This window comes from Sminthopsis crassicaudata, chromosome 4 (assembly GCF_048593235.1).
Source record: "Sminthopsis crassicaudata isolate SCR6 chromosome 4, ASM4859323v1, whole genome shotgun sequence".
NCBI classification, from domain to species: domain Eukaryota; kingdom Metazoa; phylum Chordata; class Mammalia; order Dasyuromorphia; family Dasyuridae; genus Sminthopsis; species Sminthopsis crassicaudata.
Window position 1 is genome coordinate 200,653,915 of NC_133620.1, and position 26,985 is coordinate 200,680,899.

At 32.6% G+C, this 26,985-nt stretch overlaps 1 protein-coding gene across 4 annotated transcripts in view; it reads left to right on the forward strand.

Moving 5' to 3' along the window:
• HACE1 (HECT domain and ankyrin repeat containing E3 ubiquitin protein ligase 1) overlaps window positions 1-26,985 on the forward strand; it is a 91,978-nt gene that overhangs the window by 57,636 nt on the left and 7,357 nt on the right. For 3 of the 4 annotated variants that reach the window (XM_074310210.1, XM_074310209.1, XM_074310213.1), the window contains 8 exons: window positions 2,496-2,564; window positions 2,768-2,855; window positions 6,691-6,802; window positions 6,896-6,993; window positions 7,194-7,281; window positions 10,858-11,007; window positions 13,923-14,119; window positions 23,641-23,772. In XM_074310210.1, the coding sequence (XP_074166311.1) occupies window positions 2,496-2,564; window positions 2,768-2,855; window positions 6,691-6,802; window positions 6,896-6,993; window positions 7,194-7,281; window positions 10,858-11,007; window positions 13,923-14,119; window positions 23,641-23,772 (934 nt within the window). Of the gene's footprint in view, window positions 1-2,495; window positions 2,565-2,767; window positions 2,856-6,690; window positions 6,803-6,895; window positions 6,994-7,193; window positions 7,282-10,857; window positions 11,008-13,922; window positions 14,120-21,597; window positions 21,631-22,444; window positions 22,558-23,640; window positions 23,773-26,985 lie in introns of those variants that run through there. The other variant, XM_074310212.1, reaches the window with a different exon arrangement.

The following is a 26,985-nucleotide window of genomic DNA, read 5'->3' on the forward strand; positions in this document are numbered from 1 at the left end:
ACTGTTGCTAAAGTGATTTTTCTTAAGTTTGCTTCTGACAATGGAACTCCACTATTCTGTCAACTCCAGTAGCTTTCTATTGTTTTTAGAGTCAAATATAAACTCTTCTGTTTACCTTAAAATCTTTTCAGACTTGACTCCAGTTTAACTTTCTAGCTTCACTAGACATTATTCACCCTCTTGCATTGTTCTATCCAATCAAGTTAACCTTTCTTGACATTCAAAGAATCCCTCTTCTTTTTTTTTATTTTTTATTTTTTTATTATAGCTTTTTATTTACAAGATATATGCATAGGTAATTTTACAGCACTGACAATTGCCAAGCCTTTTGTTCTAATTTCTCCCCTCCTTCCTCCCACTCCCCTCCTCTAGATGGCAGGTTGACCAATACATGTTATATATGTTAAAGTATAAATTAAATACAATATATGTATACATGTCCAAATAGTTATTTTGCTGTACAAAAAGAATTGGACTTTGAAATAGTGAACAATTAGCCTGTGAAGGAAATCAAAAATGCAGGCAGACAAAAATAGGGGTATTGGGAATTCTATGTGGTGGTTCATAGTCATCTCCCAGAGTTCTTTCACTAGCTGTAACTGGTTCAGTTCATTACTGCTCTATTGGAACTGATTTGTTTCATCTCATTGTTGAAGATAGCCACGTCCATCAAAATTGATCATCATATAGTATTGTTTTTGAAGTATACAACGATGTCCTGGTCCTGCTCTTTTAATTCAGCATCAATTCATGTAAGTCTCTCCAGGCCTTTCTGAAATCATTCTGTTGGTCATTTCTTACAGAACAATAATATTTTATAGTATTCATATACCACAATTTATTCAGCCATTCTCCAATTGATGGGCATCCACTCAATTTCTAGTTTCTGGCCACCACAAAGAAGGCTGCCCCAAATATTCTTGCAGGTCCCTTTCCCTTCTTTAAGATCTCTTTGGGATATAAGCTCAGTAGTAACACTGCTGGGTCAAAGGGTATGTACAGTTTGATAACTTTTTGAGCATAGTTCCAAATCATTGTCCAGAATGGCTGGATGTATTCACAGTTCCACCAACAATGTCCCTATTTTCCTACATCCCTTCCAACAAGTAATCCCTCTTCTTTAAGAAACAGCTCAAGTACCATCTTCTAGATGAGACTTATTCTGATTCCCTCTCTCCAATTCATAGGGCTTATGAACCTAAACTACCTCATATTCTCTTTATTTGATATATACTTATTCATATACTTGTCTTTCTTAATTGAATGTAAGCTGCTTTCAAATAAGATTATCTTCAAGCCATTCTCCAATTGATAAATGGTCAAAGGAGATGAACAGACAATTTTCAGGTGATGAAATTGAAACTATTTTCACTCATATGAAAGAGTGTCCCAAATCACTATTGATCAGAGAAATGAAAATTAAGATAACTCTGAGATACCATTACACACATGTCAGATTGGCTAAGATGACAGGAAAAAATAATGATGAATGTTGGAGGGGCTATGGGAAAACTGGGACACTGATGCATTGTTGGTGGAATTGTGAAAGAATCCAACCACTCTGGAGAGCAATCTGGAATTATGCCCCAAAAGTTATCAAATTGTGCATACCCTTTGATCTAGCAGTTCTACTACTGGGCTTATATTCCAAAGAAATACTAAAGAAGGGAAAGGGACCTGTATGTGCCAAAATGTTTGTGGCAGCCTTTTTTGTAGTGGCTAGAAACTGGAAAATGAATTGATGCCTATCAATTGGAGAATGGTTGGGTAAATTCTGGTATATGAATGCTATGGAATATTATTGTTCTGTAAGAAATGACCAGCAGGATGAATACAGAGAGGCCTGGAGAGACTTACATGAACTGATGCTGAGTGAAATGAGCAGAACCAGGAGATCATTATACACTTCAACAATGATACTGTATGAGGATGTATTCTGATAGAAGTGGATATCTTCAACAAAGAGAAGATTTAATTCACTTCCAATTGATCAATGATGGACACAATCAGCTACACCCAGAGAAGGAACACTGGGAAATGAGTGTAAACTGTTTGCATTTTTGTTTTTCTTCCCAGGTTATTTTTACCTTCTGAATCCAATTCTTCTTGTGCAACAAGAAATTCAATTCTGCACATATATATTGTACCTAGGATATACTATAACACATTTAACATGTATGGGACTGCCTGCCATCTACGGGAGGGGGTGGAAGGAAGGAGGAGAAAATTTGGAATAGAAGTGAATGCAAGGGATAATGTTGTAAATGATTACCCATGCATGTGTACTATCAAAAAAAAGTTACAATTACAAAATTAATTTAAAAAAATATAAAAAAAATAAGATTATCTTCAAGATATCTAGCATGTTCCCTGGAATATGGTAAATATTCAATAAATGCTTACTTATGTCTTATTATAATCATAATGTCATTATTTCATTAAGTTGTAGCTTTTGTGTGTCCTGAGACTAATGAATTTTGTTCCCCTTCCTACAGAATGACTTCACCCCGTTTCATAGAATTTGTATGCAAACATGATGAAGTTCTTAAATGCTTTGTTAATCGGTAAGACTTAAAAATATCTCCTAATGCTTAACTTAAGGTAGCTTAAATAAAATATTTTATTATATCTTCATTATGAAACTTCAGGATGGATATATTTTAATTTATGACTTTGTGCACATTTTTCTATGAATTTGCATTTCAATAGATTCTGTTCATTTCTGCTAAGTAAACTGCCTTTTCTTTTTTTTTTTTTTTTTTCCTAGAAACCCCAAAATAATTTTTGATCATTTTCACTTCCTCCTTGAGTGTCCTGAACTGATGTCAAGGTTCATGCATATCATAAAAGCACAGGTAGAGCCTTCTCTCACTTTGGGTTTTTTTCTAATGAAAGCAAAGATGTACTAATTTTTGAAATGTGAACACATTTTTTTACCCAGATTTCTAATGGGAAGTCTATCAGCTCTTTGTCTCCTATTCTACTTTAGATGAATAGAATTATGTTGAACTTCTTTGTATAGTAAAACATAGAAGCTTTTCTTATTTGCTTAGTTTAAGAAACTTGTTATCTTAGAGAGAGAAGGAAGGTAGTAAGCATCAAAGGATAAAACTATACCAGTAAGTAGAAATGGATACTATTGGTATTTTATATTTCTTCCAATTTCTTAAAATGTCAAGTTGGAATAATAACATTTTTATTTGTTTCTTCATTGTCATCAAAATATACTTATTGAGTTTCTATTATTTTATAGCATTTATCTTGGGGAGAAGGGGAGATTTACAATCTGGCTCCTGAACCTCCATTAAAAGCTTAAAATATAATTGGACACATTCAATAAACATTAATTAATCACTTTCTATATAAGGCACTATGCAAGGCTCCTGGGATACAAAGATTAATGTAACATAAGATCCTCAAGGATAGTTTATTCAGAATAGTATAAAGGTAGGTAAATGAGGGAATGAAGGCCTTACATGTTATCTTTGGTTGGCTAACACAGAAAAGCCACTGATACTTTGTGGGAACAGCCCTGAGGCATTTTCATTTTTCAGGCCTTTAATGTTGAATACAAGTCACATGGAAGAACTTTTGACTACAAGCTAAGTTCTCAGGGTGAGTTAGAATGAAATTTTATAATCAATATCCAGGCATAAGACTCACTTAGATTAGATAGTGGTAGATAAGTTAATAGTTAGTGAGAAGTATATCAATTTGTATATAGATTTTTTTAAAAGCTTATCTATAAGCACTGCTTTTGAGTAGAAACTCTTATTGTTTTGTGGTTAGTTGTGGGAATATTATATTTTAATTTTAAAAACATCAATTAAACATTCATACTTATACTCAAATGAAATGCCATTTGAATCATATATAGTAGACCAGAATCACCCACTAGCATGTGGTAGCATTATACCTGATATTGTAGAAAAATTAGCTACACACAAAATAAATTTTCAAAAATAACTCCAGTTAGACCTTGAAAAAAATATTTTTATTGATATCATTTTTATATCACATTATTTCTCAAATGAATCCTTCCCACTGATCTCTGGTGTTATCTCTTAAAATGAAAATTTTTAAAGGGGGAAAAAAAAGAAGTTCTATAAAATCACCCAGCATACTGTCTTACAATATTCTGCAGTGATGCCTTTTATCAACTTTTTTTTTCCTGAAGTTGTTCTTGATGATTATAATTATGCATCATTCAGTTTGCTTTCCTCCATTTACTTTGAATACATTGTGTACATTGTTTTCCTAGCTCTGTTTAATTCATATTTTATATCTTAAAAAAATTCAAAACAATCCTCAAGTAATTTAAATGCTATTATAGATATTAAAAAAAACAAAACACTGTCATGGAAAGCAGTTCATGTAAGTATCAAATGAGTGATGCGAGGAAGTACGAATTTAGAGGAGGAAACACTTCTGATTTGATTTGTCAAAACAGAATATCTAGGAGGAGGTGATATGCAATTTGAGCCTTTTAAAATGAGTAAGTTTTTGAAATACAGAATCATTTTGGTTAGAGACCATTATGTTCCAGCAGCTTTTCTTGACTTTTGCTTCTAAAACTATATGCTTTGCTTTCTAAAATATACTTGACCCCACTAATTTCTTTTTCTATCCAATCTTCCTTCACATTTTCTTATTTCTGTTAAAGAAACTATTATCCATTCTCCCAGATCTATGTCTCATTTTCTTTGACTTTACCTATCTTTTCATCTCCTAGGTCTAATTTATCATCAGATGCTATAGTCTTCCTTTCAAATGTTTTAAATCCATTCTCTCATCTCCATTGTCATTGCTTAGACAAGTACCTTTAGTCTCATATTTGGTACTGTATTTTCCTTCTTGCTGAGGCGAGGTGTTTTTTTTTTTTTTTTTTTTTTTTTTGAGAGAGAGTGAGAGGTAGATATCTTTCAGCCCATCTTATGTATTTTTATTAGTTAATAGACATTTATTAAGTATCTATTATGTGCCACCCACTATGATAAGTGCTGAAGATACAAATAAAAATAAAAACAAAGAAGGGTCTCTGCCCTTAAAAAGTTTACAATCTACTGGAAGAACACAAATAAGATGGGGTGAAAGAATGTATTAGATTCAGAAAGTTACCCACTACATGATTTCCACATGATGGAAAAATCCAAAAACAATGTATAGCTTGCCAGAATTATGTCACTTCCTGGATAAAAAAATAAACCAAAATAAAATTGCTGCTTCTTGTCTTATTATAGTAGAGGTAAAGTGCTTTGCTTTGAATACCAAACACAAACATTCACTCTTCTGTTTGTTCAAACTTATTTCCCAACATTTACTTAAATAGCAAATCAGTATCCTCTTCCTCTACTTTTGTCATACTAATTCATAGTGTCCACTCTGAGCAAGAAATCTTTGTTTCCTTTTGTTACTACTTCAGACTGGAATGTTCTCTTTCTCATTATTCAAACAAGTCCTGACTTTACTTCAGTCCCTAACAGGTAATAAGGAACAGTTGAAAGAATATAAGACTTGAGATGAGAAACTTGTGCTTGGGTTTCATCTCTGTCATTGTCTTGACAATCTTGGGTCTCTGTGAATTGATTGGATCAGATGATTTACAATCTACTTGTAGCCTAAATCCATGAATCTTTGGAAGTCATATCTCTTTTATGATATCTTTCTCAATTGCTTTGGCCTCCACTTACTTTACCAGTTCTGAACTCCCTGTGTCAGGGCTTCTTAAACTTTTTCCATGTGACTCTTTTTTGCCTAAGGATTTCACATAAATCAAATATTTACTTGTAACAAATCACAAAGAAATTTATTTAAAAACAATTCTTTGGTATACATATCATTTTACCATTTATTAGAGATGAAAGCACATTTGTATAGTAATAAGGTGAAACTCTGGTTTCTATCACATACTTCAAACACCTAAATATCCACTCCTTTGTGTTGTTCTCTGATTGTCCTATGTATTAAGCATAATTATATCTTAAATTGGATTATAGATTGCTTGAGGGGAGAGATTTTGCTTTGTGCTTCTTTTTCATTTCCCTACAGTACTGGCCAAATATAAGTGTTCAGTAAATATTTTCTAACGGATTCCAAAGTTACTCATCATTACCATTTTGTTTGCTTAGTAACTAATCCAAGTATTTACATCTGTTTTCAGACTTTTTTTATTAGCTGCAGAGCTTTTTGAAGAGAGAAAAGTGTACCAGATTCTTCTTATTGCCAATCAAAAGGCCATCTCTCTTTCCAAAAGACAAAAATAAAGGCTACATATGGGACTTTATTGAAAGTTTAATTTAATTAAAATTAATTGAAAATTAAATGAAACATGTATCATAATGTTTTCTGTGCATAAGAATTAATTTTTGAAAGCCTTATTGGGCTTGAAAAGACACTAATTTGTCATAGTTATGTTCAATTACATATCTGATGTTAAATGGTTGGATGTAAATTTCTAAATTATTAAGGGTATCCTGTTGAAAATGGTAGCAAGTTCTAGAAAATATGTAGGTTGTACATAGTTCTGTTTTTATTTTGTGAACAATTGCTGAAATGTCTGAGCATTATCAACTAATTACTCAGGAGAGTCTCAGAATGGTACTTTATAATCAGAGTATTTTGCATAATGCTTTAAGCAAAGATGATACTTATAGAATTGTAATGTTTAACACTTTTTTTTTTTTTTGGTAGCCTTTTAAAGATCGTTGTGAGTGGTTCTATGAACATTTGCATTCAGGACAATCAGATTCTGACATGGTACACAGGCCAGTGAATGAAAATGATATCTTGCTGGTTCACAGAGGTATAGTTGACAAAGAAGCTAATGCATATGAAATTCACAAAACGTTTTTTGATGAGTTTTAAGATATAAAACTAATCAATGCTACATATGTAGATTCTATTTTTAGGAGTAGCTGTGAAGTTGTGTCTAAAGCAAATTGTGCCAAGCTAAAACAGGGGATTGCTGTACGTTTCCATGGAGAAGAAGGCATGGTGGGTTTAAAAATAAGTGAAATATACATCTCTATGTAAAAAAAAGACTAAAATATACTCAAGTAGAACTATACAGTAAATAGAAATAGAATTTTAATTAAAATTTTATTTTTCTCATACTTTGAAATATTAGAACATATTTTAAAATCTACATGCATACTTATTATCTTTTCCTATTATTTTTATTTTCTTAAACCCAGGGACAAGGGGTTGTACGTGAGTGGTTTGATATTTTATCCAATGAGATAATTAATCCTGATTATGCACTGTTCACTCAATCAGCTGATGGTAAGTATATAATTTCTTTTATCTTGACAGTTATTAATATCTTATAGTTGTGTAATATGTTAAAGTATTAAAAGTATAATATTTATTTACATGATTTCATTTGCTAAAATTGTCAGTTCAAATATTATTTTGATTATATTATAGATAAGGAAACTAAAACTTAGAGTGAGGAGTGCCCAAAGAAAATATAGAGCAAAGACTAGAATTCAAATTTTTTGACCAAATTTTGTTATTTTTGTTATAACTATGTTGTATATTTAATGCTTGAACTCTTATACTCTTTCCCCTTTTCCCTGTTTATAATCATAATAGCATTTTTTTAAACTAAAAAAAAAAACTTTGAAAAAAAATTTAATTTCACAAGATTTTACTCTTTAACTCTTAATTCACTGAAATTGTTTCAAGATCAGAATTACTTGGTCTCTTAGTAATAACTCTTTGAAGTTAAATGATTTTCAGTCAATCAGCTAATTTTAAATAATTGACTACTATATATAAAGTGCTAATTATACAAAAAAAGGCAAAAAGCAGTCCTTGCTGTCAAGGAATTTATAGTTTAATTGGTGACACAATATTCAAAACAACTGTATATAAACAAAATATATATAGGATAAATTGTGGGTAATCTCATAAGGAAGGAAATAAGGCTGAAAGTTCGATTTTAACCGGAACTTGAAGGAAGCTAGGAGATGGAGATGAAAAAAAGAAGAGAATTCCTGGTGTATGGTGTGGCTAAAGAAAAACCTGGAATTAGACAATGGAATGTTTTGTGTAAGGAACCTCAAAAAAAAATCATTGTCGTGGATTGCAGAATCCATGGAAGAGAATAAGATGTGAGAAGACTGGAAATATAAGAGTGACCTAAGTTATGATCAAGATAGGAAGAAGTCACAGGAATTAATCAAATGAACAGTTGTGGGAAGGAGGAAAGTGATATAGTAAAACACATACTTTAGAAAGATCATTTTGACTGCTGAGTATAGCATTCTATACTTGGAGTAAGTAGAGACTTGAGGCAGGAAGGCCAATCAAAAGCAGTCATGTGAGAATTACAGAGTTGACTTTGACATCTGATTGTAAGCCATGACTGGGAGTACGGTCCTACTTTGGGTAGTTTAAGAACATTTGAAATAAGGGAGGGTTTTGGGGAAAAGATGCTAAAGTTCAGTCAAGATATTCAGTTCCAGACTGTAGTTCATCAGAAATTTCAGGGATGGACAAATAGATTTGGGAATTTGAAAATTGAATTAATGGAAGCTGATGAGAACACCAGGTGAAATAGAATATAGGGAGAAGAAAAGACGGTCCAGGCTAAGGTTTAGGGAGATACTCATGATTGGTAGATATGACTTGGATGCAAATCTAATAGGAAAAGAAGGAAAATAGAGCAGTGTCACAGAAATCTTAAGAGAAGACAGCATCAAGAAGAGAATGATTGATAATGTCAAAAGCTGCAGGGAGGTTGAAAAAAGGTCATTAGATTTGTCAATTAAGAGATTACTACTAACTGGACAGGAGCTGGATTGCAAAGGCTTAATGCTAATAACTAACTATATTATTGAGATCCATGAAGTTTACTTGAAACTACTAGCCTTTTTATTCTACCTTATTGCCATTATGCTGGAAAATAGTGTTTATTCATTATCACCATACAGAAATTAAAAATTGCAGTTGTACAAAATAATTACTATTAGATTCTATTGTAGTTTAAAGTTGAATAATAAAATTCCTCAAAATTTGAACACATTAAATTTTATCTCTTTTTGATATCTATTTTGCCTCGTGTAATTTATAAGCACAGTGAAAAAGCGAAATAGAAGGGGGAAAGACTTTTAAAAATCTTTATTTTTAGTTGAGGGACATTGACATTAGGTTTTATATTGTGCTGGGTTCTAATAATAATCAGTTTAATACCCTATTGCTTATTAGCAACATTGTGATGTTTGCTAGCATTTAAATCTCACTTTTTCAGTACATTTTCTAAGTTTTCAGGTTATGGCTAGAGGATGAAAGTGACTTTTAATGTCATCTATTCTAAACTCCTCAATTTACAAATAGGGAAATAGAAGCCCAGAGAGATAAGATGACTTGCCCAAGATTGCACAGAGATGAAGTGGCAGAACTGGCATTTGAATTCATTTCCTTTGATGCAAAATCCATTGTTCTTTCTCTGTTGTTCTACACAATTGCTCAAATCTGTTTCAAGTACATCTGACCATGTTACTCCCCTGCTAAAAAAATCTACATTGTTTCCCTTTTGCTTTTAGCATAAAATACAAATTTAGTTGAAAATTTAAAGATCTTCATAATCATCTCTGGTTTACTTTCCCCACCTTATAGTAGTTTTATGTTTTCTTTGCAAGTTCTGAGTTCTCCTCAAATTGACTTTCTTGTGATTTGCAGAATCTGGTACAGTATTTGTTCCTGAAATAGAATTCTTTTCCTCCTCATTTGTACCTCTTAGAATCTTTAATTTCCTTCAGTGTTTTAAGTTGTGCCCTTTCCTATGCCTTTCCTGATTGCCCCTGTTTGTGGGCTTTCTTCCTTTTTATATACTTATTATAAGATATATTCCTTTAATAGAATATAAGCTAAGTCCAAAGGCTGCTCTTAATTTTGTCTTGCATTTCCAGCACCTAACATATTACTACTCACAGTCTTTAACAAATGCAAATTGAATTGAGATAGGTATTTTGTGATAAGGGATTTTTATGATGGTTATACCTGTCCTGTCCTGTCCTTCCCTCCCCTCCCTTCTCTTTCCCTTCCTTTCCCTTCCTTCTTCTTCTCTCCTTCCACTACCCCTTTCCTCCCTTTCCTTTCCTTTCCTTTCCTTTTTTTTTTTTTTTTTTGACATGTACCACCTGTCAATAAGTTTGAGAATTGACTTTTATTGTTTTAAAATAGTTTTTGGTACTTGTAAGTTACTATTTGCTTACATTCCATTTTTAATATCTCCTTATTCCTTATTTATCCCTTACATTCTATTATATTCCTCACAGTGTATAGAATGGGCTCTTATTCCTTTTACAGACATTTTCTTTTCTTCAGTTGAAGTTCAGTGAAAATTTATTTCCTGCACAAATACTTACCTTGATAAATGGAGGTGAATTAATGATTTTTTCCTCTCCCCCTTACCCTTGAATAATTTATACATTCTACAGACATTAATACTTTTGAAGCTTATATACAACATCAATATTTATTAACTCAACTTTGGCCAAAGTATAGTATGTTTGTGTTATAGGACTCTATGGATTGTTATGTCAGCAATGAAATAATGTTTATATAGAATGTAAACTATTCTGGGACAGGAATCTATCCTTTAACCATTTTGCATGTTGGTTATTTGAGTGTGTTGTTTATATATTGTAAGTTTAGTCTTGATATTGTATTTTATATTCATGTTGCTGTCCAGAAAATTGGAATAATTTAAATTAAATTTTAAAAATCTATTCTTTTTGATTATTAAAACTGAAATGTTTTGCTACATTTCCTTAAAATGTGAATTCCTTCCAACTGGAGAATAAAACTTTTTTTTTTTTTTTTTTTTTTTTTTTTTATAAATTTCAAAAGGAACAACTTTTCAACCTAATAGCAACTCATATGTCAATCCTGATCACTTGAACTATTTCCGGTTTGCTGGACAAATCTTGGGTTTAGCTTTGAACCACAGGCAACTGGTCAACATTTACTTTACAAGATCATTCTACAAGCACATTCTTGGTATGATTCTACTGTCAGTCTACTAAATCCTCATTTAAACAATGTTTTCCCTCAGCTTTTGTGAAATTGTTATTCTTGTGTTGGTTTGGACATGAAACAGATTTGCTAACTTCACCTAATGCTTGTCTTTTTCCATTTCTTTTAAAATGTATCTTTACCATAGTCATAAATCTTGGTAGTGTACATGAAGTGTTGTCAGCTAATGGGAAAGTGATAGATCAGCATAACAGAATGGATCTCTAAAGGTGTTTATTTTGGAGTTATTGAAGAGTAAGGTGTAAGTTGTGCTAGAGAGCCTTTTATTTCAGTTGAGGGCCTTATTTTAATTTAAACATCATATACCATTTCAGGAAACATTTACTAAGCATATGTAGGTCCTATAAATACAAATAAAAATATGAAATAAGCTCTTTACTCAAGGAGTTTAAACTTAATAATTGATACAAAGGGTACTGACATAAGTGGACAGATAAGACCTAGATAATATGCAATAAGAAATTTGGAGAGAGAGACAGATCATTTTTATTTGAATGGAATGAGTCAGGTGATAGAAAAGGAGCTTAAGAACTATATAAAGCTGATGAAATTTGAGTTAGACCTTAAAGGAAAAAAATCTATAGAGATTGAGAAGACAGGATATAGAGATGAGAGCATGAGCATGAGGGCAAGATGAGGACAGGAGAGAAAATAGCTCAATGTGGTTTTTTTTAGAACACAGAGTACATACCAAGGAATATTGTAAGATAAGCAACAACCACATCATGGAAGACTTTTGAGTATGAACATCAGGAATTTATACTTTATTCAGAAATGGGAAACTACTGAAGGTTTTTGAGTGGCACAATTACATCATAAGTGTGTTAGGTTGGCTCAAGTCTCTTTCTTCAACTTTCTCCATCATTCCCCTTTTCTCATTTTAAAATATAACTTCTTAAAAATAATTTACTGCCCTTTTCCTCAGCCTTTGCCCAGACAACATTACACCCTTACTTCCAAGTCTTAGAATGTCTTCTGCCTTTCTACATTCATCTCAAATGCATAAACGTGTCTGCATGCATGTGTGTGTGTATATATGCCTGTGGTCTCCTTCAATAGAATGCAAGCTTATCCAGGGCAGAGACTTTGGCACTAAGTACAGCACTTGGCATACAGCAAGCACTTAATAAATATTTATAAGAAGACACAGGTAGAGATAGAATGATGAATTGAATTAGAAATTGATTGGAGGCAAAAAGATCAGTCAGGATGTTATTACAACAGGATAAATGAACAAGAAGGAAAGGAAAAAACATTTATTAAATGCCTATCATGTGCCAGGCACTATACTAATCATTTTACAAATATTTTCTCACTTGATCCTCATAGCAACTCCAAAAGGTGGATGCCATTTTACATTTTCCTCAGGAAACTGAGGAAGACTCAGTGAAGTGGCCAGTCAGAGAGCTAATGAGGCTGCATTTAAAGCATGGTCTATCTTATTGGGCCCAGCACTCCATCTACTATGTCACTTAACTGCCTTAAGTAGATTTGTTGCAGTTGGTGATGTGGGGTGCTAGAGATTATCCAGATGTAGAAATAATAGGATTTGACAGCTCATTAGATGTGCTGGGTAGGAAGTATTAGGTGCAAGGTCCAGGGAAGACTCAAAGATAACTTGGAGATTAAGCTTCTGGTCATCTTTTAACAGAAACGACATTAGGAAAAGAAGCAAATATGAAGAAAAAGAAGAAATAATGAGTTCAGTTTTTAGATCTGTTGAGTTTAAGGACATCTGCTGCTGTGGTTCTGAGAAGAGTTCCATATTTGGGAGTCTTGTAGAACCTCCAACACCAACATGTGGGAGATACAAAGAGAATGAGTAGCCAGAAAAAAGAATATATGATCCTATGAACCCTCTATTGTAGTCTGGTATTTTAGATACCTTGAGATTTTGAATGTCAAAAAAGTCCTTTAATTTTTCTTTGCCAATTTTAATGGAATGTTGAAAACATAATATAAACTATGTAACAATTATAAAATAACTTGGTATAAGTTCTTCCAGTTTAGATTATTGTTTTCTTTGTGTACAGCTCTGAAAAAACTGAATTGTTAAACTTCTATTTTCTATATTAGAATATTTGTATTTAGATTGAGTCTTTAAAAATGACTCATCTTTACTGTTAGAAAATTAAAAGACCATTTTTTCAAGGACCAGAGGAATTTTGTTCCAGTTCTTTGTAATTTTTCATTGACTATTTGTATTACTTAATTGTTTTGCAACAGATTAAGTTTTAAGAAAATGGATCCTAATTCATACCACCCCCCTAAAAAAGAGGATTTAACTAAAATTGTACAGAACACAGAATAATTTGAATCTAACCAAGTTTTTTGGAAAAGACCACAATTGATCTTTTACTTGAAAGAACGAAAATGTGATTTAATTGCCAATGTATGTTTAAAAGATATTACATAACTTATTTACAATTAATAGAATGGTCAATTAAAGGTCTTACAAAGATCTTTAACAAAACTCTTTATAATAGCTTGGAAAATAGCTTAGAGACAGAGCCAGGAAGAAATAGAGCCATACTTTTCAGTGTCCTAGGAAATTTTCTAACACATAGTTGCAGAGGTGTTGACTTATTGGAGTTTCCTCACTGTGAGTACTCTACAGCAGTGAAATTAGATTGCTTTTGGTTTTGAACTCTTCATGCATTTTTTTTTTTTTGTGATAAAGAATGAGGAAAGAATTGAACTTAAACGTAATACTTCCTTTGATTCTTTTCCAGTTAAAGGAATAATATTAAAATCCTTGTGAATTTTGTTTTATTTTGCAGTTTTATCATAGATCAGTAGAGGGCAATGTTCTACCATAAAATAGATAGAAAGCAGAAGGAGTTTAGCATCTGACAATTGCATATGTGTATATTTTTCAGGTATTCCTGTAAATTACCAGGATGTGGCATCTATTGATCCAGAATATGCAAAAAATTTGCAGTGGATACTGGATAATGATATTAGTGATCTTGGTCTAGAATTAACCTTTTCTGTTGAGACAGATGTGTTTGGAGCAATGGAAGAAGTGCCTTTGAAACCTGGGGGTGCAAGCATTCTTGTGACACAAGACAACAAAGTGAGTATTCTAATTTTCATCTTAGTCATTATTAGCTTGATAATTTTGCCTTGTTACTTGTTGAGAAAATTCTGCTCACTTTAGTAGTTCTGTTGAGTATTTTTATGGAATTCATTTTCTGGACTCTGAATTCTCATATGATTCAGTATTATACAATCATGTATTGAGAAGTTATCTTTTTCTTTTTTGAAGGGTAAAGTAGCCAAGAGTATAATTTTGGCCATAACTTCTTTGTGTATGTTATTAATGTTTCCCTAATCATTAGTTATCTTTGCTGTGAAAAATGAGAGTAGAATCAGCAACTAAAGAGCATTTTGCATGTGTGTGTGTACTCACAAAAACATGCATCTATATAAAATGTTAAAATTAGGGATTTTTAAGTAAAATGGATAAAATTAAACAATTTATTGAATAAATTTTGAAACAATGCATCTTTCAATATGAAATAAATCTATGGCATACTACCATTTTCTCATTACCTTTAAAACTTATGCACCTCCAAATTATGAACAGTTATATTTTCTAAAACTTATTTAGTAAACTTTTTTTTTTTTTGAGGTCAGTCTCTGTTTTCCCATAGAATTATTGTTACAAATGATGTTTGAGTTTGTAGAAAAACCTGTAAAAAGTCTGTTTTCACCTATAATTAATGCAATAGTATGTCCCAGATTTTCCAGGGGGCAGTCCTGTTTTATGAAAAGTGTACTTAAAGAAATTTTTAAAAAAGAAGTAAGAAGTCATAGATTTTGTAGGGTATTAGAGGTGGAAGGAAATTTTTAGCAACTATAACTCCCACATTTTAAAGACCTTTCTCTTTTGCTAGGCCATATGTTGATGAATTGTCCTAGGCTGAAATAGTGAGGATCTTTGCATTGCAAGGAAATCAGACTCTATCCTTCTGGAGTTGGCTTGGCTCTTGGAGTTTAGAGAACTGCTTCACTTGAACTTTGATTACTTTTTTTCCTGCATAGCACTTTCTACTGCTTAGACAGAGCAGATTGGGGTCTCTGTAGAGAGTGATTATTAGCTTAAGGTACAGTAAAAAGAAGAAACTTTTTTACTAATCAGCAGATTTATTCAGTACCTCCTATATAGAGTTCTGTGGAAAGCTTTTGGGAGATAGATTTTTGAAGTTTCCTTATCATTGGGAGTTCCTTAAATCAATGAAATCGATTAAGTAAAAAATTAATAATCCCTTAAATTTATATGATACTTTTAAAGTTTACAGAACACTTTACGTACATTCTTATTTGAGCCTCATGACAACCCTATGAGATAGATACTACAATTGCTACCTTCATGTTGTAGATGAGGAAAATGAGGCTTAGAGAGATTAAGGGACTTATACATAGTCATAGACATATACATAGTCCATAATGTGGAGTTTTGAACCAGTGTCTTCTGGATTCTAAGGTCAACACTTTACGATGTTATGTTATAGGAGTATGGGAATGCCAGTGAGCTCAGTGAGTAGTAATTTTGTGTTGAGAGGAATCTGGTAAAGTAGGGTAGTCAGATTTTGGAGTTCCTTGAATGGAAATGAAAGAATTTGATCTTTGCAAATTGAATAAAGACATCCTTCAGATCCCAGCCTAAGCAGAGTTCTAATCAGGTGGCATTAGAAAGAAAAAGGGGATTTCGTTTGTCTGCTAGACTTATTGGTTAGCTTTTTGTGTAAATAAGGTCTCTGTGTAAGTTGAATGGATATGAGCTCATAGAGTTAGAAATGGAAGGGAGTCACAGGTTCTCATAGTTAGTAGGAACTCAGAGGCCATCTAGAGAAATTATACCCTCTACAACAAATCTGGTGGTCAGTCATCCATTTTTTGCTTGAAGACTCCTAGTAAAGGAGAACCCAATGCTTAGTGAGGTTTATGTTGTAATTTGGAGTTTCTTACTGAGTTCTTTATAGCATTTTTCTACTTCATTTTATGCAACAAATATTGACATGTAGGCTGCAGTTTTATTAAGTGTTTTTTCAAATATTTATCTTGAGAATGGCCAAGTGTATCCCATAAAGTGATATTGCTTGATACATTTGAACAAATGATAAAATCCATTATTGTCATCTTCTTTATTTACCTCTAAAAGGAGAACCTATGAGCCATTCTTCTGTTTAATTGAAACTTTGTTTTGTTTTTTTTGATTTCACTTATAGCAAAACTGTCAAGATCAGTAAGTTGCTTTTATTCTAGTAGTATGTTCGTTTGTTGTTCACTGGACAAGAATCTTATATTTAGAGAAATGACAGCTAAGTTAAAGTTTATAGATTCCTTAAATCCTATACTTGTACCTTCTTTTCTCTTGTAAGCCTTCATTATGACAGGGATAGAGAAGAGGCCACCTGGAACAGGGGGCTGGTAGCTGGTTTTCTTTGTTATGTGAATTGTCTTGATCAGTCATCAAGTGATTAGCCTGCTGGGGATGAATGTCTTTATTCTTAGCTAGTCTCTGTTCTTCACTGGGACACACTTGAAGAATCAAGTGAGTTAATAAATGTAAAGTACTTTGCAAACCTAAAAGTACTATATAAATATTACATGATAGTGATAATAAGTTGATGCCTTTGTAGCTTGATTTAATTTGTTAGAGTTTCTGCTCTACTTTGAAAGATTTCAGGGATATCTCCACGCTACAATGGGGCATTAGAGTATGACATTTCTACTTTAATGGCAAGAAAATAAGGATGATGCTTTTATAGTTGGTTATAATTAATTAGTGCAGTTAAATCCTGAACTCTGAAATTTAATTTTTGAAAACAAGAATTGAACAGCATAGGTCTGATCATTTTATCCCGTTAAATGTTGGATGAAATAAAAAATCATGTTTTGCATTCAGTGTTCTTCATATTCAAACTCCTTTACTCTATATTTCTTTCTTTCTCTCCCCCCAATCATCTTAAAAATTATAACCTCCCATGTTGTTTTTGACTCATTGACACTGACCTTGCTTTACCATGGACAAGACACTCTTATCTCTCGACTCTGGACTTTTTTCTATTTGCCTCCAATGTTTGAAATAAATGCTATCTGGCTGACTTTTAATCCTGATTTCATTACTCTCCTTTCTTGCCCATCCCTTTCTTAAAAAAAGAAGTAAAATGGTTTAGCATAAAATAATACACCAGTGGAGTCTGACAGTATATATTAACTAACATTCCTTATCTCTACTGCCCTATGCAAAGAATGGGGATGTATTGCTACATATTTCCTTGAAAAGGAAATTTATTTTTCAGCTTTAAATCTCATCTGTCATCATTAGTTTCATACAAGTAACCAGATTTTAAAATCTTTAAAAATCTTTACTCTTTCTAAAATTTGAGAATTAATTTAGGATTTAAGATCATTCAGATCAAATCACAGCATCAACATTTAACAGCATTTTGAAAGTTCTACTAAGGTAAATATCAGATTTCTTAAGCATATCTAGCAAAAAAAATACTTTTTATGACAATAATATTTTTATAATGTAATTTACCCTTATTTGGAGAGGAGCTTGGTATGGTGAAAAAAGCACTAGGCTTAAAATTAGAAGGACTGGATTTGAATTCTGGTTTTGCCATTATTTAGATAGATAACTTTTCTATAAGCAAAAGCACTTAACCTCTGAGCATTTCAGTTTCCCCTTACCTGTAAAATTGTAATAACCAAAACCTTAAACCTTAGAGGGTTGAATTAGTGTGTGGAATTATTGTTTTTATTCATAAACTTAGATTTAGGTGTTTTTAATGTAAATTTTTCTGAAAGAATGAATATATTCAGTGATTCATTTTAAGAACATTTATAGATATCCAGATTTATAGATATCTAAGTATAGATATTTATGTGCATAATAATTCTCTTTAACATCATCAAAAAACTTTGAGAGAGGTTTGAACATCCTTTTGGCTCTTATGAGAAGTTTCTGTTAGTATTTTAGAGTTTTAGAGTAAAATTTTTTAAATATAAGTATATCCTGACATATATGCAATGCCTCGTAATCATTAGCTATGGAGTTATTTATTGCTATGTTTTCTTGAAAGACGTGGGTAACTTTCAAATAATAAAAGTGGGTTAGGTCAAAATACCTTTGGGATTTAAAATGTGCATAATAAACATTACTAATAAATATAGTTTAGTCTAAAACTTTTGTAAAGTCTCTAAATTTGAATGTCAATATTTTTGTTTTATAAAGTTTAGGGATAAAAAAACTCCCATGGGATAAATATTGAAACTTCCTCTTACTTAGAACTGAAAAGTTAAGAACATTTGATCATTTTTCATTTCTGTAATTCAGATTTCACTATTAATGCTTGACTTAGATGATATGTTATCATTCTAATAGCATAGTTATCTTTACTCTTATTTTAGAAAATTATTTTGCGTGGTATAATATATTCTCAAACTATAATTTTATGAATAATGATGAAGTAATTTTAAAAGGGGAAAAAGGAACAACCTCCCCCCCCCCCCAAGGCAATTGGGGTTAAGTGACTTGCCCAGGGTCACATAGCCAGGAAAGTCTTTTAAGTGCCTGAGACCAGATTTGAACTCAGGTCATCCTGACTTCAAGGCTGGTACATAATTTGGAATTTATTGTAAGTTACTTATAGCAAGGATTGTCTTTTATTTCTTTATATTCTCAGCTGTTTACATATGTGTATTTATGTGTATGAAACAAATATTTCATTAGGAGAATTTGTTCAGTTATTTTTCACTTGTATCTAATTCTTTGTGATCCTATTTGGGGTTTTGTTGGCAAAGATACTGGACCAATTTGCCATTTTCTTCTCCAGCTCATTTTACAGCTAAGGAATCTGAGGCAAACAGGATTAAGTGACTTTTTCAGGCTCATACAGCTAGTAAGCATCTGAAGCCAGGTTGGGACTCAGGAAGATCAGTGTTCCTGACTCCATCCAGGCCCACTATCCACTGTGCCACCTTGTTTTCCAGTTAGGAGAATGACAATATTAATACTTTTAATCATTGGCATTCAAGTGACATTTATATATGATGGTAGTTCTCCTTAAGTTAATGTTTCTATAAAGTTTAGTGCATATAGTCCAAGGCATTTTTATTGTAGTAGTACTCTGATGTCTAATTTTGGCATGAACGAGTAACATAAAGTTCTTAGAGGCTTTGTAAAGTACATGTTCTGGCAAGTATTTCCACGCTAAAAGAACTTTGAATATAGGTTCAGTTTTAGATTCTACAGGAAGACTAGATTATATAAAATTTAAAAGATCTATCACCAGAGTGACTGACAGTTGTCAGATGATCAATTTTGGGGATACCATAACAGAACTGGAAGACCATCTTCTAAATCATTTCTTGTGATGTCAAATTGTAGGTCTTTTGCAGTGAAATTTGAAGGAAATTTCAGTCTAAACTTTCTGTGTGTGTGTGTATTCTAGAGGGAAGAAGGTAGCTAAAAAATATGAAGAAAAAGAAAGGACATTACAGATATAGTCAAAATTAATTTCCATTAACCATATCAAAGAAATTTTTAAAATTGTTTCATTCTGCATATTGAATCTTTTACCTTTCAGTCAGTATGTGTGGGTATCATATTTCATCAGTAGTCTTTTGTAAGCCTTACTGGTCATTGCTGATGACTTCAGCACAATGTTGTTCTGTCACAGTTACATACAATAACTTGTTCAACCATTCCTCAATTTATGTACACTCCTTCAGATTCCCATACTTTGCAACCTCAAGAAAGACCTATAAATATTTTTGTATTTCCCTAAAGTTTGTTTTACTTAGAACTCATCCTTTCCTTAATCTGCCTTTTCTCTTTCTTTCTTCTCCCTTCTCCCCTTTTTTCTGTTTTCTTATTGAATTTTATATTTAACTGTGTGTCTTTTTATATATGTAATCTTGTTTTGACCAGTTTAGATGAAAATGAGATTCAAGTGTCAGTCATTTCTCCTTCATCCTTTCCTCCTTGTTAGTATAGATACTTGTGCACCTTGATTATATGAGATAATTTTCCCTAACTTTCCTTTCTCTTTTCCTTTTCATTCTTTTCTTAAGAGCATGAGTATAAAACATAACTGCTATCAGGTCTTGTCTAATTGTATTTCATGAACCCTGATGATGATAGGAGTGTAGGGGCTCCTTGTTTAATCCTTTATCATTGTTCATTTATGTTTATCTTTTTATGTCTCTTGATTTCTGTTTGAACTTCAAAATTTTTCTGCAGCTCTGCTCTTTTCATCAAGAATGGTTAAAAAAAAAACCTCTCTATTTTACTAACTTCCATTGTCCTGTTTGTAGTTGTTCTCAGATATGCTAGGTAAATAATTATTTTTGGATCTAAGCCCTTATTTTTTGCTTTTTTAGAATATTGTACTCTTAATTTCTCCTCTTTATAATAGTGGCTGCTAAATTATGTAGGATCTTAAGTTTGGCTTCTTAGTACCCAAATTCATTTTTTTTTCCTGACCATTTGTAGTATTTTTGTCTTTGACCTGAAAGCTCTGAAGTTTGACTATTATATTCCTGGGAGTTTTTTCATTTTGGGGGGTTCTTTTAGGAAGTGACTAGTGGATTCTTTCTATTTCCACTTTGTCTTCTGTTTTGCAGTTTACTTTTATTCTTGAAGTAGGATGTCTAGGGTCTTTTTTTTTTTTTTTTTGGTCATAGTGTTCAGATAGTCTAGTGATTTAAAATTTTTTTCCCTTTAATGTATTTTTTTAGGTCAGTTTTTTTATTTTGAGGTACTTTATATTTTTCTTCCCATTTTCTCAACAGAGAATATTACATTTTAGCAAAGAATATTACAACATCAAAAATATCTTATAGTCTTAAAAGATCTCTAATTTTATAATGTGTTGTCTGATTTTATAGAAGGTCCTTGGGATCTTGCCATCAATGTAGATTAAGTTCATTTGACATATGCCACCTGTCTTAGAGGTGCTCCACATTTGATTCACATTATTGTAATGCCAGAGAAACTGAGGCAAGATAGAGATTAGAGAGTTTTAATATTTTATTTGAAAGGGAGAGATTGTGCTGGGGGCATGCTGCCCCCAAGGCTGATGTCCAAAGCATCCAGCAGCTAATGTGTGCTTCCCATGAAGTGTGTGTGTGTGTGTGTGTGTATACACACACACACACACACACACACGTCTCCAAGCTACCAGAGAGTAGACTAAGGCAGGGGCAGAGTCAGAGCATGAGAGGGAACAGACTATCAATCCAGTTCTGACATGGTGGGGAGAGGCACCAGACATTCTGATAAGTTGGGATCAAGAAGAACAATGACAATGGGGGGCACTAGTCATTTTGATAAGTAGGGAGGGTCTGGGGTCATGATGTCTAAGCTAGAAGATCTTTATCTTTATCAAACATCCTGATGATTAAGAGGGAAGGGTGGTATTGCAACCTGGCGATTGGGGCAGAATAACTGAGTAGCACAATTCAGGGAGACTGGCATAACATTATCACCTGTTTAGGTTAGACTTTAAGGGGAAATTTTCCATTTTTTATTTCTAGCATTCCTTCCGATAATCTACAATCTTGGATCAGGTGAGAATTTAGCTTTAATTCTTATTTAATATTATTTCAGAATTTCTTTATGTAGATACTTTGACCCTTGTAAATTTACCACAATATATAGATTGAATGCATTTTAAAAGCTGCTTATTTGTAGAATTAAAATATGAACTAGAGGGTTCAAAGTTTTCTGTGATTATTTTTCTATAGATAAAGTGAACCTATAAAGTGAATCAAATTTGGAGAATGAAAAAACTAGGGTAGTTTGAAAGACCCTTACCTTGTTTTTATGGCCTTTATAAATTGCCCTAAATGTAGGGTAAATTGCAATGGAGGCTTGTTGGAATTAATTCTGAGATTCAGAACTGATCAATAGATCATGTTTGATCCCTTTGTAATAAGTTCACAAAAAGTTATCTAGCCTGATGTGTAGTAGAAGTTACTACAGTTTATATGGAGTGGGGAAGACCTGTACCAGTGTGGAGACTAGATTAGGGAAGGAAAACTTGAGGCTGACTTGAGACTTGATACAGTTAGAAAGCTTTTGCAGTCTTTCAGTTGAGAGGGAAGAAAGGTAATCAGGATTTGAATTCTGCTGTTGTGTGAGTGAAAAGGAATTGGAGAGATCTTTTGGAAATAAAAGGGAAAAGATTTGGCTAATATTGATTGGCTGTGTAGGTTGAATAAGAGTGAGGCATTTTAAATATTGAGTAGTATTTGAAAATGAGTACTAATCTAAGCCATAGAATGATGAATCTGGAGTTCAAATGTGGCCTCACATGCTTACTAGCTGTTTGATTCCTGGCAAGTAACTTAACCCTTTTCACCTCTGTTTCCTCATCTGCAGAATGAGCTGGAAAAGGAAATAGGAAATCATTCCAGTATCTTTGCCAAGAAAACCCCCAAAGGGGCAAGAAGTATAAGACACCACTGACAATGATGAAACCACAACAACTGAAAATAAAACAAATGTTTCTTGGTCAAAAAAAAGTTTTAAAAAATACTTAATATTTCAGAATGTATAAAGACCACAATATTAATTTGAATGGATAGCAATGATTACATGATGTTCTTATACAGAAATGAACCTACATGTTCATGGCAAGTCAGGTTGAAGAATAAACTTTTAGAGCAGTCTCAGTGCGAGTATTTTCATTTCAGTTTTTCTTCCTATCCCAGAAACTTGTAGCAAATGATTCTTCCTGTTGAAGATTGGACTTGAATGAACTTTGATGTTTATACATACTGTATTGTAGGGAGAATAGCACAGGTGGTAGCAATAGCTGGCATTTGATATATTTACTCATGAAGAGACAGACTGGTTCAGTTTCTGTGCCAGGGGAATAAAGTATTCCATTTGCATTATTGAGAGTACATTGATGGCTGCAAGTTACCCACAATTCTAAGTGTTTCAGAAAAACCATAGCTAGTAAGCAGCTAGGTATCACTTGCTGACTTAGGGTATGTGATACTTCTCTTGAAACAGAATAACAAGTATTCTGTTCCTTCAAAAGAAGGAATAAGTGAAGAGAGACTGGGTAAGTGTTTTTTGATTTTTTGGTTTTTTTTGTCTAGGGAATATGCATTCCCTGGAGGATAAGAATCAATTGATAATTGCTGTGAACATTCAAACTTTAGTAATCTGTGTATGTCTGTGTAGAAAATATAATATGAATATTTTATTAGCAGTTCTCATACAAATAGTATTCTTATTGATGCCAAAATACATCTTGATAACAAATTGAATTGCCCAAACATTTTCAATATAAGCATCCATTTTATAATGAATTATTTGTTAAAAAAACTTCTTTGAACAATAGACAGTTAGCTTGGCTTAACGTGAGATTTTTCATCATATCATTTACTTTGTAAATTATCTTCATATAATAGAATTTTAATCAATTCATGTGAATTTATACTAGTGTGGACAGATTTTTAACCTTTAGAACTGAGGAAATATTGCTAATGATTTACTTATTTTATTTTTTTTTACCACATTAAGATTTTTCTTTTTTTTTTCCTTTATCCTGTTTTTAATTACAGGCGGAATACGTCCAGCTTGTTACTGAGCTCCGAATGACAAGAGCCATTCAGCCTCAGATCAATGCTTTCTTACAGGGTTTCCACATGTTCATTCCACCTTCCCTCATACAACTTTTTGATGAATATGAATTGGTAAGTGAAAGTACCTAGTCTTTTACACCATTGACAGTTGTTAAGTTCTGGTTAGAAATTAGATTTAGACTTTTGGAAATATACAGATATACGTGTGTGTGTGTGTGTGTGTGTGTGTGTGTGTGTGTGTGTGTGTGTGTGTGTGTGTGTGTGTATACATACTGAATATACTGTGCTTGCATGACAAAGGTCAAATCAACTTTATAAGTACAAGATATGGGAATTTTGGCTACACAATGACTTAAGATATACCTAGGAGTTTTAGTGAATTAAAAGTTGAATATTAGTCTACAGTATGGTATAACAGCTAAAAATGTAATGCAATCTCAGGTTGCATTAAATAAAATGACATATACAGATTGAAGGAGGAGTTTGTAATTTTTTATTCTCCCTTGATCTGGAGTACTGTGTTGAATTTTGGATACCACATTTTAGTAAGAAAATTGATAAGCCATAAAAGGTATCCAGAGAACAGCTAAGATGGTGAAAGATTTTAACCAAGATGATTAGCTAAAGGAACACAGTTAATCTAGAAAAGCCTGATTCTGCTTGTTCTCATTTGGCAAAACTAAGAGCAATTGATGGAAATTTCAGAGTGGCAAAATTTACCCTTGGTGGAAAGAAAATCTTCCCAACACTTAGAGCAATCCAGAAATGGAATGGATTACTTTGGGAGGTAGTAGATACCTCTTGCTAGAGGTGCTCAGAAAAATCTGACTGATCATTTGTCAGCTAAGGACATAGAGCAGGGGTGTGGAACCTTTTTTCTGCCAATAGTCATTTGGATATTTATTAACATAATTTGTGTGGCATATAAAATTATCAACTTTTAGAACTCAAGCAGTGAAAGGTTGTTGTATCTAGCTTTCAGCTCATCATTACCTGTGGTTGCCTTAAATGATTTCACATCCCACAGGCCAGATATTCCCTATCGCTGATATAGAGATACATTTGACTCTTTGGTTTCTGAGGTTCCTTCTCATTATGTGATCCTACCTTATTCAGTTTTTCTTTCCTTTTCATAAACTCTGTGAAGTTAAGTATCATTCCTAATTATTTGCTGTAGCACCATTTTCCCAAATACACACTTTCCACATAGTACACTTTCTCTTGTCATATTAATTAATGTATATATTCTATTGCCTATACATAATCTAAACCATTCTTTTGCATATCAGACTTTTAGTTTAAGAGACCTTAAGGGAGCAATTTTTTTAGAATGAATTAATTTTATAATATAATAGAGAGCATACTGCCTGTTGAAGAAAAAAATATACTCTGTAATACTTGCACATGCCTTCTAGAGATGATGTTTATTAATTTTAGATTATTTTAAATCTAAACTTTTTTTTTTTCTTTTTTGGGCTTAGAAATGTCCAGATAGATAATTTACCCAAATCCCTCTAATTCAAGTGATTTTTAAGGGCCAGATTTATAAAATTATTTACAAAATATATTTCATAGTTGAGTAAGAAGAATGTTGAATTTTTAGGTAACAGTTCAGTGACAGTTTGCTTCATTAAACAAAAACAGTCACTTAACTTTGTGTATCCTTAGAGACTCATTTTCCTAAAGCCATTTAATTCATCTTTGAACACTATTTCCAAGGATTCTCCTTTTCAGTTGTTCATTATTGCCCTGGGCTGGGCTCCTTGTTCAAATGCCAAATACATGCTTACCAAAAAGACTATTTTATGGAGAAGTCATGCAGGACAAGCACTCATGTAGTGCTCAGAAAAAGCGACATAAGAATACTTTTAAGGTCTTAAGAACTTTAGAATAGATTGTATGAAATGGGAGACACTGGCACAGGACTGCTCAGCATGGTGTGCTCTTATTAGAGAAACACCTACTCTGTGAGCAAAGCAGACTTGAATTAGCCCAGAAAAAATACAAGATGTGCAAAGTTAGAGAATCTACCCCAAATGTTTATATGAACTGTTTGTGCTTGATCTGTGGCAGAACATTCCAAGCTCATGTTGGTTTGATCAGCTATAGTCGAACACACTGTTACTTGACTCTGATATAGGAATAACTTTTTTGGTCTTCTTCAAGAATGAAAGACAACTGATTCCCCAAATCCACTGTAGTAATTGAATAGAACAGAAGTGGTAACCACCATGTTTTGATGCTATGCACATTGTGTGAATGTACGTAATAACAAATTAAATTGGGAGATATTTAACCAAATAAAAATATAATAAAACATAGATATTATTACATTTTTGAAACAAAGTCAACATGGGGCCCAGAGAGATACTTATGTACATATTAGTTGTCTCTGGATTCTGTGAGCTTGACACAGTTAGAAATAGATTAGTCTCTAAGGTGGATATTACCACAGTCTCCTCAAGGACTGGGGGAAAATATTGCTACTCTTAGGTAGGTCATTTTAGGGAGTTCTTTGCCTTTTTTCTACTTAATTACTTCAAGAAGAGTCCTTTCTGGATTAATCAGAGAGGAAAGCAAAATATTATTTTGGAATTGATCATCAAAGAAAGATAAGATTTCTTTTCTCTTTTCGGTTTAGCCCATAGGCTTCAGATTAAGATAATTATCAAGTGGTTTCTTCTTATTTCTAAAATAAGAAATAGGGTGGTCTGCTTCCACAGAATTTAAAGCTACTATAAATCTCATCTGGCATCATAACTACATGTCAGCAACAGCCAAAAGAAAAGTTTCAGCACAGTTAAAATTGCCCTTGTACAAGTCTCTGGTGACAGCATCAAACGCAATAGCTTTCTTATCATACCAAAAAAAAAAAATCGCCATAGCAGCATCACTTCTTTTCTCTCAGCCTCCTTATGTGTGAATCATTAAGCTATTGAAACAAATAAACTTGCTTAACAGTTAGCTAAAAAAGTAGGCAATGGGTTTTAATAAAAACTAAGATCTCATTCAGAAAATTCATTTTTTTGAAATTTGGATCTATTAAGGGAAAAGAAGTAAATTTTAAAGCTCTCTACATCTTTTTAATGAAAGAGGAGAAACTTCTTTTTTTCCTTCTGAAGTATGTGAGAAGATTATGTGTTTGAAAAATAGGTATTAGCATTCTAAGGCAATCAAGTGTCTAAATATAGAACTCATTGAACTCTGACACTGTTTAGGTTGGAGAATCTGCCTCTTAGTTCTCATTAAAATTAAAACAAAAATGTCTTAAAATTATTATTGAGGGGCAACTAGGTGGTGTATGAATAGAACACCAGCCCTGAA